Raw genomic sequence first — 14,220 nt, 5'->3', positions numbered from 1 at the left:
TTGAATGGACTCTTTAAAATTCCGAAAATGCTTTTCTACACCACATGTCTAGATAAATCTATTTTTATTTTACCCCAGTTTGAAAACCACGGTTTTGTGGGTTTGCCCACTACATACATAGACTTTTTTTAAGGTTGCCAATATACAAATCTGCACATGTATTCCTCTGTTTCCTTTGTGTCTGTATTTATCTCAATATAAATTAAACAATGAGCTTATAAGTGCATTATTAAACCCATGAAGGCCTGACTGGCTCATTGACCATTCTGTGTCTGTGCGTGTTTGGAGATGCTTTGCTTTTTGCTACAGTTACAGGAGTTATTTTAAGAGCTGAGGCATCACGATGTGCCACTGACTCATTTCCCATGATCATAAATTATACGGAGGGCAGAAAATTACATGTGTTAGTGGTATTGACACATGTTGGCATGTCAGAAAGTCGTTATTTTCACAGACTAGGGCTGCCTTATGATATAGTCATGTAAAAATCATCACAGTGAGTCATATGAAGTGGGAAAAGCCCAGTTCTACAGTCCTAGGATGTAAATGGTGTGATCTTTGTTGTGTTTGACGTGACCGAGACACAGAGGCTGTGGAAATCCCACTTCTGTGTGATGTCAGAGTGAAAGTGTGGTCTCAGCGCAGAAGCACAATAGAGTCGGGACAGCTGGGTATCATAGCCCTGGGACTGTCACACCCCACTAGTCTCCTCTCTTCTCCGGGCTGGAATAATTAGAGCATATGGAGGCAAAAGTCATCAGATTTCTTTACAGCAGGAAATGCAAAGGTACTGTTGATTCTTGGACTTTCTCAGGTTGTTTTCTCATCATCCGTGACACTGGTTCGAAAGCTAACTCAAGACTTGCTGTCAATACATCAACTGAAATGTGATTCTGCTGCTGTAAACAATGAAATGGGTGCTAAGTTGTAGTTTTTCATGTTTGGATGAAGGAGTAATTGAATAATTAAAGTGCTATAGAACAGCTAAATTAGATGGCTCTGCTGTATCGTGTCATATTTTTTTAAATTGGAGCTTTAGTATTCAGGACAAGTATGTATAATCGTAGGTCTGGGCTTCCCAAGAGCTCACGTAAACATCATAATTCAATATTTTAATAGGCTGTCAGGATTGAGCAGAGTAAATTAATTTGGAGCCATGCTTGAGTGCTCGGCGGATGTTGGACAGGGAGAAAGAGAGACAGAGAGAGATACAATGGAAATGAAAAGTGATAAGCCTGGATAAACTCTCTGTAATGTGTGTGTGTGTGTGTGTGTGTGTTGTTTGTGCATGATGGACCTCTATGAAGAGCTCTCCTGACCCTATGCATTGTCCTTCTGTCTATTGAGAAGTGTTAATGTACCAATTTGCTTAATGAGGATTATCATAAATCCTGTTCTTTGAAACATTTCAAAGAACCTTTTTGCATAAAAGGTTGAAATGGCTGCCCACCAGCTATTTTTGACTTGTTTTGAGGAACTAGACTAGAGCCGCATAGACTAGATTGTGAAATGTTTTTGCCTGAATCAGAGTATGATCATGTTTTAATGAGCAGTCCCACATTAAATATTTTGCATTTTAATTGAGTTTTCATTGCAAAACAATGTACTTTCATCCATAGAGGTTGAGTTTACCAGGCGTAAATATTTATTGTTTGTGCATTTGAAAAAGAAATGCATATTTCCCCAGTTAGTTATCAAATTACAGCAAAAAATTGGCATGTCATGATTTTATTCATGCATTGTTGAGTATCACTTTGGTGGCTTAAGGAATATTCTACATGTCATATGTGGAGTTCTATAGGAAACCTAAACCTGAGGCATCCAAGATTAATTAATGATGGCAAACTTTCCACTTAGAAGAAAGAAAAACGTCACCACTCATGATCTAATATGGCCCTTGCTGAGTGGTTATTTTCACCATAAGAGAGAGTTCTTTCAACCCCAAACTTTTAAATGTTAGTGTATGGTTAAGTTTGTAGATAGATGATGGCGGTTAGTGTGTGTGTGAATTTACATTCTGCTCTAAACACCTATAGAATGCATAACCGGAGTGTGAAGTATTGTAATAACTCTGCTTCTTCTCCTCCTCTGATTGGCAGAGATCCGAGCCCAGTTGGTGGAGCAGCTTAAGTGTTTGGACCAGCAATGTGAGCTCCGCGTGCAGCTCCTGCAGGACCTGCAGGACTTCTTCCGCAAGAAGGCTGAGATCGAGATGGACTACTCCCGCAACCTAGAGAAACTAGCCGAGAGGTTCCTGGCCAAGACGCGTTACACAAAGGACCCCCAATTCAAGTAAGAGAACATTTGGCCGTGTTTCCAGCAAGCCTTTTTTCTTGTGATCCAAGCCATGACCTGGGCAAGGTTTGAAATCAATATGTTTATCCATTTTTTTTTTCTTCCAATCTCTCACACAATCTTCTGATTATGTAAGAGCTGTTTTGCAGTGAAAATTGAGATGGTTGAGTAAACTCTCACCAAGGTCATGTGATATTCAGTCAACACTTCCCTTTTGGCTTATTCAAGATACATTCATTAAAATCTACGGTAAAAGCTCATAACAGTCATATTTTAGTGAGTAGGCGTAAATAGAGTCTCCGTCTTTCACCAGAATGATGATGAACCAGCTTCTGGCAATGTAAATACAGTAAGTCCTTTGAGGATTTCACAAGACCCCGCTGTTATATAAGAGGTTTGTTTCATATCTCTGATGAGATAGCAGCAGGGATTTTGATCGTGGAATTAAGTTGAGGATTTTCTTTGAAGTTCTTGGTTCTGCTCCAGTGACCCATATTTGATCCTGATTCTGAAGCGGTTAGTGTTATTACGCCATATTACGAAGAAACAGTTGGCGTAACGTTAAGAAAAGCAGTGGAAGTGGAGCATTTATGTTCTTACTCAAGATATAAATGTTTTTATTATCCTGTCTGATTGGCTATATTAGCTTATAATGCTAATTTTATTGTTTAGCATTAAACAAAACAGACTTTTTAGTGGCCCTGATATCATTTTTATACATAGAGCTAGACTTTCGAACAGGCTTTTTAAAGCTTAGTTGTGCATGTGGCAATTATACCGAAGAGCTGGTATTAAATTAATGCAGGTTTCCCGATACCGACCAGCGAGCTTTGAGAATGATGCGGTCTCACGGCAGTCATTATGACAGGATATGCTGCAGAAGAGCCTATTAATCAGTGTTATATAGTGTCTAAACGGATCTCTGTGGTCAGACGCTTGGATCCTGTTGGATTCAGTTTGATCTTGTGAAGATGTGTTAATCTCATCCTCAAAGAATAACAAAGAAGAGTTTAAAGACCATCTAAAACTCAAAAGTTTTAAGTATAATTCCTTGCCCTGGCTTATGTGAATTATGACTCGTCTTGTTATCTGAAGCAGTATGTGATGAGAACCTTTATGAAGGTAACAATAACACCTTCCCTGTCAACAAGCTTCCCGATAAAGATTTTGTTTTGCTTGCGTTAACATTTATCAAGGTGCTTTCATAACTCCCAGTGTTTTGTATTGGCAGTGACACACTGTCACTCTTTTATGCTTGCTGTGTAAATAGGTTGGACTGGATTTGAGTTGTTTTCCAGGTTCTAGTGTGCGTACCTTGGCAGGTTTCTTTCTGGCGGTTTTGCCCCAGGCACTGTTTTGACATGGGGGATATCCAGTGTTTGAACTTTTCCTTCATTTCATTGTTTCTTTCATTTTCCACCTTGTTATGTGCTTCTCTTTGCTCCTTCCATTTTTCACTCTCTGACTTTTCGTGTTGTTTTGCTCTTTGTATTTGCACTTGACTCTTGACTCAGCTCCCAGTATAATGGTTTGGAGTGTTGGAGGCTTCAAGTCTGGGAAAGTCAACATATGGCTCTCTGACAGCTTCTAGAAATAATCAATAGATAGCACATGTTTTTTTGAGAGTGGTTTTGTGTGACAGCTCTGTGCCTTATCAGACCATGGTGCACATGTGACCCCTGTGTACCTTAGACCCTGGGGGAGGTTCAGCTTCAAATGGAGAGCTACACATGCGCTAGAATAAGCGGTGGGTGTACACCACAATATAAATTTTTGGTCCACAACAATATGTCATAATATAGACATTTAAAAAATAAATAAATAAATCAGAAGTTGCTGAAAAAATGTAAAATATATAATAATAAATTAACTATAATAATATTGATAATTAAATCTTTTAAATAAGAGCATATTTTATCTGAACAATTATCTACATTTTAATTAAAAACATTTATAAAAAATTATGAAAATATAGAAAAATATAGAACTAATGAAATAAGAAAAAATAGAAGTTAAAAATAATTTATTCATATTAATCAATAATAATAATAATAATGTGTGTATATGTGTGTGTGTGTGTGTGTGTGTATATATATATATATATATATATATATATATATATATATATATATATATATATATATATATATATATATATATATATATATATATAATTTTTTTTAATATATTATATAATATTGTAATTATTTCTGATTTTAACCATTATCTAAATTTTTTAGACATAAAATATGTTTTATGGAAAATCTTCCAGAAAAAAATATAGAAATAATAAGCAAACAGTAATAATTAATTATAATCAATAACAATAATTATAATAAATTATTATTAATAATAATAATACATTATTATTGGATAATTAAAACTTATAAATTGTATTTGTTTTTTATTTGAACTGTTATCTACTTTTTAATTAAGCTTATCAAAAATTAATTAATAATCATGGATTGATGGATGGAAACTAATAAGAGAAGAAGAAAATTAATGAATGAATTTTCATTTTCTAATCTTAAGCATTAAGAAGACTTCTCCATCAGGCATTTTTTGCTCTTTTTTTGCTTGCATTTCCTCTCTGAGAACTCATTTCTTCATTTTAACTTCATTTCTTCTGCTTGTCTACTGATTTCCTCATAGCGCATTTTTTTTCTTCTGCATTAGCCCCGCATTACACCATCTCTTTCTCTGAACACCCCCTCACTACACCAAGACTCCAGTAACCCCTGCTCATGTCCGCCCTGATACCAGTGACCCCACTGAGATAAATGTTCTAATCGGATCGCAATCTCGTCCTAAATACCATCCCCTGCCCTCCGTGGGTCCCCTGAGCCCCAGGAATCTAGTTTCAACATCTGCATGTTTAACAGGCAAAAGGGAACATCTGGGACTATGATGCCATGAAGGAATGTGAGGTATTTTCCGGCCTCGCTCTTCCAGAAGAACGTAGCTGTCGGTGGAGATCCCTGATATGCTGCTTATGTTCTAACAGGGTAGAGTTCAGCTCAATGCCTTCCGTTTTACCAGTCAAGGGTCAAATGGCACCTCTATGTGTGGTTTGACAGTGTGCGTCATTTGTTTAGCAAGCCAGCAGGATGCCCGATGACGAGTCTCCTAGCAATGAAAGGAAAGCATGGTTAAGAAACACACGGTCTGGAATGATAACACGCCGTGGGACTGACCTAATTTCTAGCATTTCTGATTTTCTACAAATGGACTGAGTTGATACAAAGAAGCAACTGAAACTCACCACAACGTCTGCACTCATGACAAATAAGAAGTCTGGTGGTTACACTGGTGCCACACAGAAGCAGTGATGTGTCACATGCTTAATGGTCCACTGTGCTGATCCAAGACTACACCACGAGCCAGTTCTCAACTTTTCCCCCTCAAGAGTTCGAGAGGAACAGGTTATGGACAATGGTGGTTTGTCATTTCATAGTTTTTCAAATGTTGTCTATGGTGTTACCTAACTTCCCTAATGTCTTGAATTTCTTAGTCCAATCTCTTATGGTGCGTTAAAGTCATGTTGTATAGATCGTATTTACGAGTTGAACACACATGAACACCACCACAAAGTCGTTATTATGAGTGGGAAACTCAGCATTTTCTTTAAGCCTTGAGTTTCCGAGTTGGGGGCATGTTAGTGAGAAAACATTTCGGATGCAGTGGATGCAGACAAATACTAGAGATATGCAGTTTCTTTACTGACAGTAAATTTGTTGAAATTAATAAAATATTATTATACAATTACCATTATTCTGTTTACATCACCTTAATAAATTAAATAAAAACAAAAAAAAAGCAAAAATACAATGATCACATTCTTTATCATCGTTTTGTAGATGTAAAAAAGTTTTAAAAAAAAGTTGATTTTTAAGTAGAAAAGTTAAATTGCCACCTTGTTCCGACGAACAAGTGACTTGATTGCACCTGACATCGTAATTATGACTTGTCAACTTGTAAATATGAATTTCCAAGGAGGACTTGAATGGTTAATTAGGGTTCTTTTACGACATATCGGAATTCCCGTAATTACGAGATACCAACTTGTAAAAAGCACTCACGTCCTCGTAGAACTCGTAATTACAACTTATGAACCAGGAGTTTTCTGAGAGCTACGACTTGTACCACCTGACCACCACAAGTTCTGTTTTGGCATTGATGGTGTTGCCATAGAAAAGCATAATGTGTAGAACGTCACGTGTTGTCATCTCGAAATTACGGTAATTACGATATGGCGTGAATGCAGCATTAGTCCAGGGTTATCCAATTCTTCACATATATGGCAACCGTCCTGCAGAGTTTAGCTTCAAACTGATCCAAAACACCTGCCTGGAATTGTCTAGTAATCTGTAAGACCTTAATTAGCTGGTTCAGGTGTATTTAATTAAACCATGCATTAATGGTGCATTCAAGTCCTCTTGGGCAGTTTGTTTTTAGGAGTTGGGAGGTTGTATTGGCAAGGTCAGGTGCATTCAAATTAATTTGGTCGGAGTAAAATTGTGATATACCTTTTCTACAGCAAGATGTTTAACTCTAGTTCTACAAAATGATGTATGACAAATGTGCAGCAGGTTCTTTTTTCTGGTTTTATTCAATTTACAAAGGTGCTTTAAAGTGAGTAATTGTACATATTATCAAACAAATTTACCATCAACTACATAAATCAACAAATTTACTGACAGTACATATATTGTGAACAGGACTGGACACCCTTATCTCGCTGGAGGCCAATGAACTTAGCCTGTGTTAGACTTCCCTATACAAGTGTCGTAATGTTGCCTGTTCTGCAGTATCCAGTCTCATGATACCTCCCAGGAGGTGTGAGGAGGAGCTCAGGGTTTAGTTTGACAAGAGGAAGTGAGTCTGTCTGGTCTGGTGTGTTTGCCTGTACTTCATAAGTGTGTGACGGTAAGAGAAAGCAGGCAGGGCAAGTTTCATTTCCTCTCCATTCTGACTAGCTTGACTGATGTCTTTCTAAGCATCATGTCTGGACAGTAACCGAGGCCTTGTAAAACACTTCGCACCAGAGTGAAGAATTCCCCTCAACACTTTCTCATGTACCTTCCAAACAGGACTGAGTGAATGAATCGGTCACTCTTCACAGTTTACATTTGACTCTGATGTTAACATGTTGCTACGCATGTGTTATATCATTGATCAAGTCCCATGATTTGAGTCCAAACAAATGTCAGGAATTCCTTAGTATTCTTCATCTCTCAAATTCTTCACATGCCACCATGTCACGTCCCAGGTGTATGTCACCTAGTAGCCCTTCTCGGCTTTGTGGACCATTCCATTGGTGAAAGACCAGCTCTGTCTGCGATAACCTTGCTGTTAATTGGCCAATTTCTCCTCTCATGTGACCTCAGCTTTTTCATGGCCTTCCAGAAATGACCTGGAGCTCCCTCGTCTGAATACCCATTTAAGAGCCCTTTCCGTCAGGCCATACTAATCTCATTAACGTCCCTTTGTTCATTTCTCAAGAGGAATTGTGTTTCTCCTAGGACTCCATCTTATGTGGTTAAGCATGTGTTTTGCTTCTTTGCATATGAAAAAGCAAATTAGTGTGTTTGGGAGGATGTTTCTCAGGGCTGTCAATGCATCAGGTTGGTTTTAATCATTCACAATTAATAGACTTCTGGTTTCAATCTTGTATTCTTAGTTTTTACACACAATTTAGAATTTTTGAAGATTTAAAGATTTGTTTTGTTGGTATATTCTCATGCTCCGTGTGTTATGGTATGTCTACACCATGTGTGAATTAATGGAGGTGTTCCCACCATTTTTTGGCACACATCTCCGTGGGTACTCGCCTTCTTTGAAGCCTTGTTGTGCAAGACCTTTATTTTTGCTTCGCTTTTTGCTACATGCTTGAACCGGTTTCATTCTTCCCTGCTTCCCAAGTCTTGCTTTATACCAGCATGTTGTGAGATCATTGGCAGAGCCAGCATCAAGATCTCATTCCACTCTTTACCTCAGCCGTAGCTTCCAAACATCCAAATGCAATTATTTCTGCTACACTTCTTAACCGCTGTTGTTTAGAGGGGGGGGGGGGGTGTCTGGGAAAGCTGATGGAGAGAAACATTATTTGTAAGAGTGGTGTGCACACAGAAATGTTTTAAACATGCTGACTTTAGTTGCATTTGTAGTTGAATTGTGACTGCTACCTGTGTACTTGTTTTTATTCAGTAGGTCTGTTTTAAAGTGTGCTGCTATCTGCTCCCTATGTAGTCAGCTTTTTATAAGGCAACATCCTAACCAAAAAAAAAAAACCTTGAAGTGGCTGAAGTTGTTAAAGATTTTATTGAAAAACTGAAACTTTTTTTTGTATGTATGTATGTATGTGTATATATATATATATATATATATATATATATATATATATATATATATCTCTCTTTGAGACTGCATTCTTCTATATTTTTTTTTTTTTTTTTTTATTTTTTTTGTTTTGTTTTGTTTAAGTATTTTGTACTTTTTAAAATATTTTTGTATATTACACATATTTGGTTTTTTGGATGTAATATTTTTCTGATGAATAACAAATTGAATGTAGACCTACATTATTGTTATTTTCTGTATGCTTTCATTTACAAAAAAAAAAAAAAAACAAACAAACAAGAAAATACTGTTTCAGTTTTTCTACTTCAGAATGTCATGCTTAATTCAATTTGTTACTTGACTTTTCTTTGTGCTTGTTTTTGAAATATAATAGCAATTACTGAGTGAAATTTGTTTCCACATCATTATTTTCTTCAGTGTAGCATATATTTGAGCACTTGGGCTCCATAAACAAGCAAACAGACGGTAGTGAGGTTATGAAGTTTGTCAGTATGTTTAATATTTTATTATATGAATCTCTTTCCTTTATCATCTGTAGAAATACCTTGGCTGTTTGATGACGACAGTAAATTTGGTGTTTTAATCTGATCCCATCATCAAAAGAGTTGCACGATGAAGTGAGATGTGTCCTGTCCTTTCCAGAACACTGACAGATGTTGAGTGTTGAGCGGGAGAACAGGCTGTGATGTACCTCCGCAGAGCCCCCCACTGAGCTCTGAACGCTGGCTGATTTCCCCTCTCTTTGAACTCGTTGGGATTTTAGGCCGTTGAAACAAACAACATCCTGTTGCGATTAATTGATAATGCTTTTGTCATGGTATACGGTATTATCACGGTATTGAAAATTTAGTTTGTTAAAAAAAAGTGGCCATAATACAGTAACAGGTTAAATAACTTTTTTCTTATAACAAAAATAACTGAACATTTAAATACAATAAAGCAATACAGAAAAAAATATATAAAGTTAAAAGTTTTACACATTAAAGTGCAAAAGAACTATAAAGACCAATAGGTATCACTTTATAATAAGACATCATTAGTTAACCTTAGTTAATGCATTAACATTATGCATTAACACAAGTCAAATTTATTTATATAGCACATTTTGTACACAATGGTAATTCAAAGTGCTTTACATAAAATAAAGTAAAAAAAATCATGAAGAAAAATAACCTCAAAAATAAAACAAGCGATTTAAGAACTTTGAAAATGATTTAAAAATTGATTTAAAAAGAATTTAAGACAGTTTAAAAATAGAAAATGATTTTACATAAAATATAGTGCAATACATAAAATATAGTAATCAGTTCGGACATCGCATAGTGCTTATTCAATAAATGCACAGCTAAACAATGAGCAATAGCTACATTTGCTATAGAAGTTATTAATCTTTGTTAATAAAAAATACAAGTCTTAGTTCATGTTAGCTCATTAAATATTATTGTTTAAATTTTCATTTTTAACAATGTGTTATTAAATATTGGAATACCTAAGATTAATGAATGTTCAGAATAAATTTTCATTGGCAGTTTGTTAACTAAAGAAGCCCTAATGCAAAGTGTGAATGAACAATAAAGAATCAAAACACTTTCAAAACAATATCTAGAGCATGTTGTAGTCCAGATTAAAAAAAAAAAAAAGTTTGAAAATAAATAGCCTATTAAGTATAAATATTTAAGTATTTGGCGCTGTGAGGAATACCACAGCAAATCCACAAAATCTGAATGGCTATTTAAATCTTTCTAAATAAGTTTTAAAAAGTAGCAGCTGCTTTATTTATGGTGTTTGGAGTGTAAGGGCTGCATTTTAGCGCCATCTGCTGTCAGAGAGTGAATGTGATTTCATTTAGCGCGTCTCTCTCACGTGTTCCCCCATGTGCTTTTCTTACGTGCTTGTTTATATCAGAGTGCACGCTTCTTTTCAAGCAGCAGACAGTGGTGTTGTGCATTTTGAGCAGTTGATGGGAAAAATATTCTTAAAATGCATTCCAAATTCTGAATAATTTGTCATATATAATAATTATTCACGGTATTTAGAAATGCCCACGATAACAAATACCGTGCATATTCATTAACGCGATATATCGCATTACCGAATACCGCACAAGTCTCTGATTTCCCCTCTCTTTGAACTCGTTGGGAGGAGTGTCTGTCTGAAGTTAGAGGGAATGTCCTGTACAGAGAGCCAGGGTCCCCGTTGAGTGATATGATTAATCCAGCGTGCTGTTGAGTGTTGATGAATGTGTGTGATTGTACATCACTTGAGGTTTATTGCCCAGACTCAGACTACCTTATTGCCCAGACTCAGACTGATTTAGGATGTGATTGGTTTTGGTTTAGAGTGTGTTTTGTGTTTTTTTTTTTTATTTTTATATATGATGTTAAGGTTCAGATGATTCTGATGTCGTGCTATTTATGTAGTATGATTTGTGGAGCATATTCTGCACAAAAGTTAATATGTTTTTTGAAAAGATACCATGATTTTGGACGTGTGCTTTAAAATAACGTGTTTGAAATGCCATGTTTTTGGACATGCACTTTTTAAATAATTTGGACAAAGGTTTGGACAAAAAAGCTGATTAAAATGACTTGTTTCTTACAAATGATAGTGTATGCCATTATGTAAGGAATGATTGACAACAGGCTGTTGAATTATTCGAAAATAATGCACACCTGAGTCTGTGTGTCTCTTAACAGTGTTCAGCAGAAGTGGCTCTACTAATAGCATAACGAAGTTGAACAAAACTGCTTCAAGAACACACCATTATTACCTGGGTAGTGAGAAATGTCATTTAGCTTTTAAGTTGCTAAGCTATTTTACTGATAAAATCGTCAGAGCAGGATGTTGAAGTTGAATGATTCTGGTTCAAGAAATTATTTAAAAATTCTCCCCACCATAAATTAATGTTTTCCGTTCCGATAATGAAATGATACCATCTAGTTGTTGACATATTTCTGTGTGCGACTGTGTGGAGTGATGTGAAGGAAGTCGAACATGAAATTGAGCAGCTCCTTCTACAATCTGGAACACAGGTTTGGATAACACTGAAAAGCTGACAAAAATCGGTCTGAGCCTTGAATAAATGTACTACAGTAGCACGTGTGCAATACAGTTTTTACATGTGTATGAGTCGGTTACAAACCTGTTGTCCAACAAAGATATTATTTATTGACATGCTTTTTCTCCATATTAACTTAATAACATAGTCGAGTGTTTGAAATAACTTATTTTTGAGATCAGATGTGCTTTCGTATCAGAATAAGGCAGAAATCATTCTATTTTATAGCATTATATACAGTGATAAAGGCTATGTCGATTACCCATTGCATTATAAATATAATTTAACAAATACCCAAGATTGCTTGAAGAACACAGACCATGTGTTTTGTGCAATCGCATGTTTATTGTCTTCAGGTTTCCTCACTATGTGTAAAGATTTCTCTATGTGCTCCGTTTCAGTATTCAGCTACAGCGATCACTGGAATACCTCTGTCCAGGACAGCATTAGTGATTTCTCTAATGCCAATTTTAGCATCCATTTACTGGTTTTTTTGAGCATTTTTTTTACTTCTACTTCTATGCATGATGTGGAGTTGTCTTCTTTCTGCGCAAGGGCGCCCTCCGGCTTCTAGAATTAAACAGTCCGTGTTGTACTGCTCACAACACCCTATTTTGGGTAAAAATAGGAATATAATACTTTTCTCTAGTAAAAAAACAGTCGTGTGTTGCTCACTTCCCCTAAATGGGTATCGTCATTGATATCGATTTATTATCGCAATAAATATCAGAAATTATCAGAAATTATCATGATACATTTTAAAGCCCATATCGCCCATATCCCTAAAATCGTCAGAGCAGCGCTGACAACATGTTTCTGTGTGTGTGTCAGTACTGTATGTGTGTGCGTTTGTAAGGGATAGAGAGCGGGAGAAATAGAGTATGTGCTTTCTGTACATGATAAAATGTAATGTTGTGGCACAACATGGAAATAATTTGTTGTTTACTATATTAATTTACTTGGTTGGTGTCTTTGTGGGTTTAGTTTCTTTTGGAATGCGGTCAAAACCTGCCTGAAACTACTTTAGCTGTGCATTTCCCTGAAAATAATTGCACACCTTAGAACGTTCGTCAGCCAATCAGATTCAAGCATTAAACAGGCCCGTGGTACTGTATAAATCTGTTCAGCCCACCCCGTGAAAGTGTGTTTATGAGTTGCTGTCTTTCTAAAATGAGAGTGGAAATGGATTTGCCCTTGCAGGCCACAAATTGTTTAGGAATTAAACGTACACATTTGAATCACACTGTTGGATTAGGTTGCTGGTTGTTTGGGTAGATGTGATGAATGGAGGTTAGATCATTTTAGTTCTCACAGATGCTCAGTGTTCGCTCGAACAGCAGGACCAAGGTCATGTGTTAGCTGTTCCTCTGTAAACAGACAGTCTGTAATACATTAACAGACAGCCAGATGACTTCTGCGGGCTCTTTAGATGCAGTCCTTCCTGATTCTACCTCTCTGCGGACATTTCAGACTGTCTGGTCTGAAGAAACCTCAGTTTCTGCCCCACCCGTTCAGAGGCATTTAAGCAGCAGGGAACGGGCCCCACCTCATGGGCTTCTACGGGACCCTCAGCATCAGCTGTCTCCTCTGGCATGCAAAGGCCGCTAGGTCCATCCCTCCAGCATATGCCCGGAGTAACGTAGGGCTTAGCAGAATTCCTCTTTGGCGTGACATCCATTACTCTGTTGTCCATGAGCTAACTTCACAAAGAGGGCAACAGGTTTATCAGGAGGAATCTATATGCATGTGTAACCTTCTTAACCACACCAGGACTGCATGTGTTAGAGAAACATTTAACGTCCTGGACACATTCCCTATTAGAGCAGGAGTCTGCAGGGCTTTTTTGAGTTGATTTATCTGTTATGACGATGTGTGTGTCTCAAGGGCTGTTCACAGTGATTTGTAGTGACAAAGTGATTTGAAGTCATTAGTTTTCAAAAACAGTTGACTGTATGAATGACTGATGGCGATGAGACTTTTTGCATGTATGAGCTTTATATGAGCAATTGCTCATCTGCATAGAACTTTGTGTGTGTGTGTGTGTGTGATTTGAGTATTGTTTTGTGATTGGTTTTGTTTGTGTGTTTGTGTTTGTTTGTGTGTTGTGTGTATTATATTGTGATTTTAAATTTATTGGGAAATATTCTGAAGATTGTGTCTGTATATATTAATATATATTTTAATAGTTCATCTCATTTAAACCACAGAAGCAAATTGTTTGTTTTGTTTTCAGTTGGAATTTTTGTTTGATGTGTTTTATTTTAGTTTTTCCAAGCTGCAAACTATTTCAGTAATTTAAATCAAATCAGTGTTTAATTATTATTTTAATCCTTGTTTTCTGTATTAAAAATGTGTGGGAAAATATACCTTTTTTATTTAAGAAATATATATTATTTAAAAAATGTAGTTCTTATATTATTAGACATTTTAAATCTATTTTGCTTAAAATTATTTGACTGAATCATTTGGTTATGTTTAAATGATTCCTCTGATTCCTTTTGATTATG

General features: G+C 36.3%; 1 protein-coding gene across 4 annotated transcripts in view; it reads left to right on the top strand.

Annotated features, from left to right (window-relative positions):
- Window positions 1-14,220, top strand: part of LOC109083865 (SLIT-ROBO Rho GTPase-activating protein 2-like) — a 100,261-nt gene that overhangs the window by 50,703 nt on the left and 35,338 nt on the right. For 3 of the 4 annotated variants that reach the window (XM_042766271.1, XM_042766269.1, XM_042766268.1), the window contains exon 3: window positions 2,100-2,292. In XM_042766271.1, coding sequence (XP_042622205.1) covers window positions 2,100-2,292 — 193 coding nt within the window. Of the gene's footprint in view, window positions 1-358; window positions 788-2,099; window positions 2,293-14,220 lie in introns of those variants that run through there. The other variant, XM_042766270.1, reaches the window with a different exon arrangement.

This window comes from Cyprinus carpio, chromosome A11, assembly GCF_018340385.1.
Source record: "Cyprinus carpio isolate SPL01 chromosome A11, ASM1834038v1, whole genome shotgun sequence".
NCBI lineage: Eukaryota > Metazoa > Chordata > Actinopteri > Cypriniformes > Cyprinidae > Cyprinus > Cyprinus carpio.
This window is presented reverse-complemented; position numbering and strand designations above follow the sequence as displayed.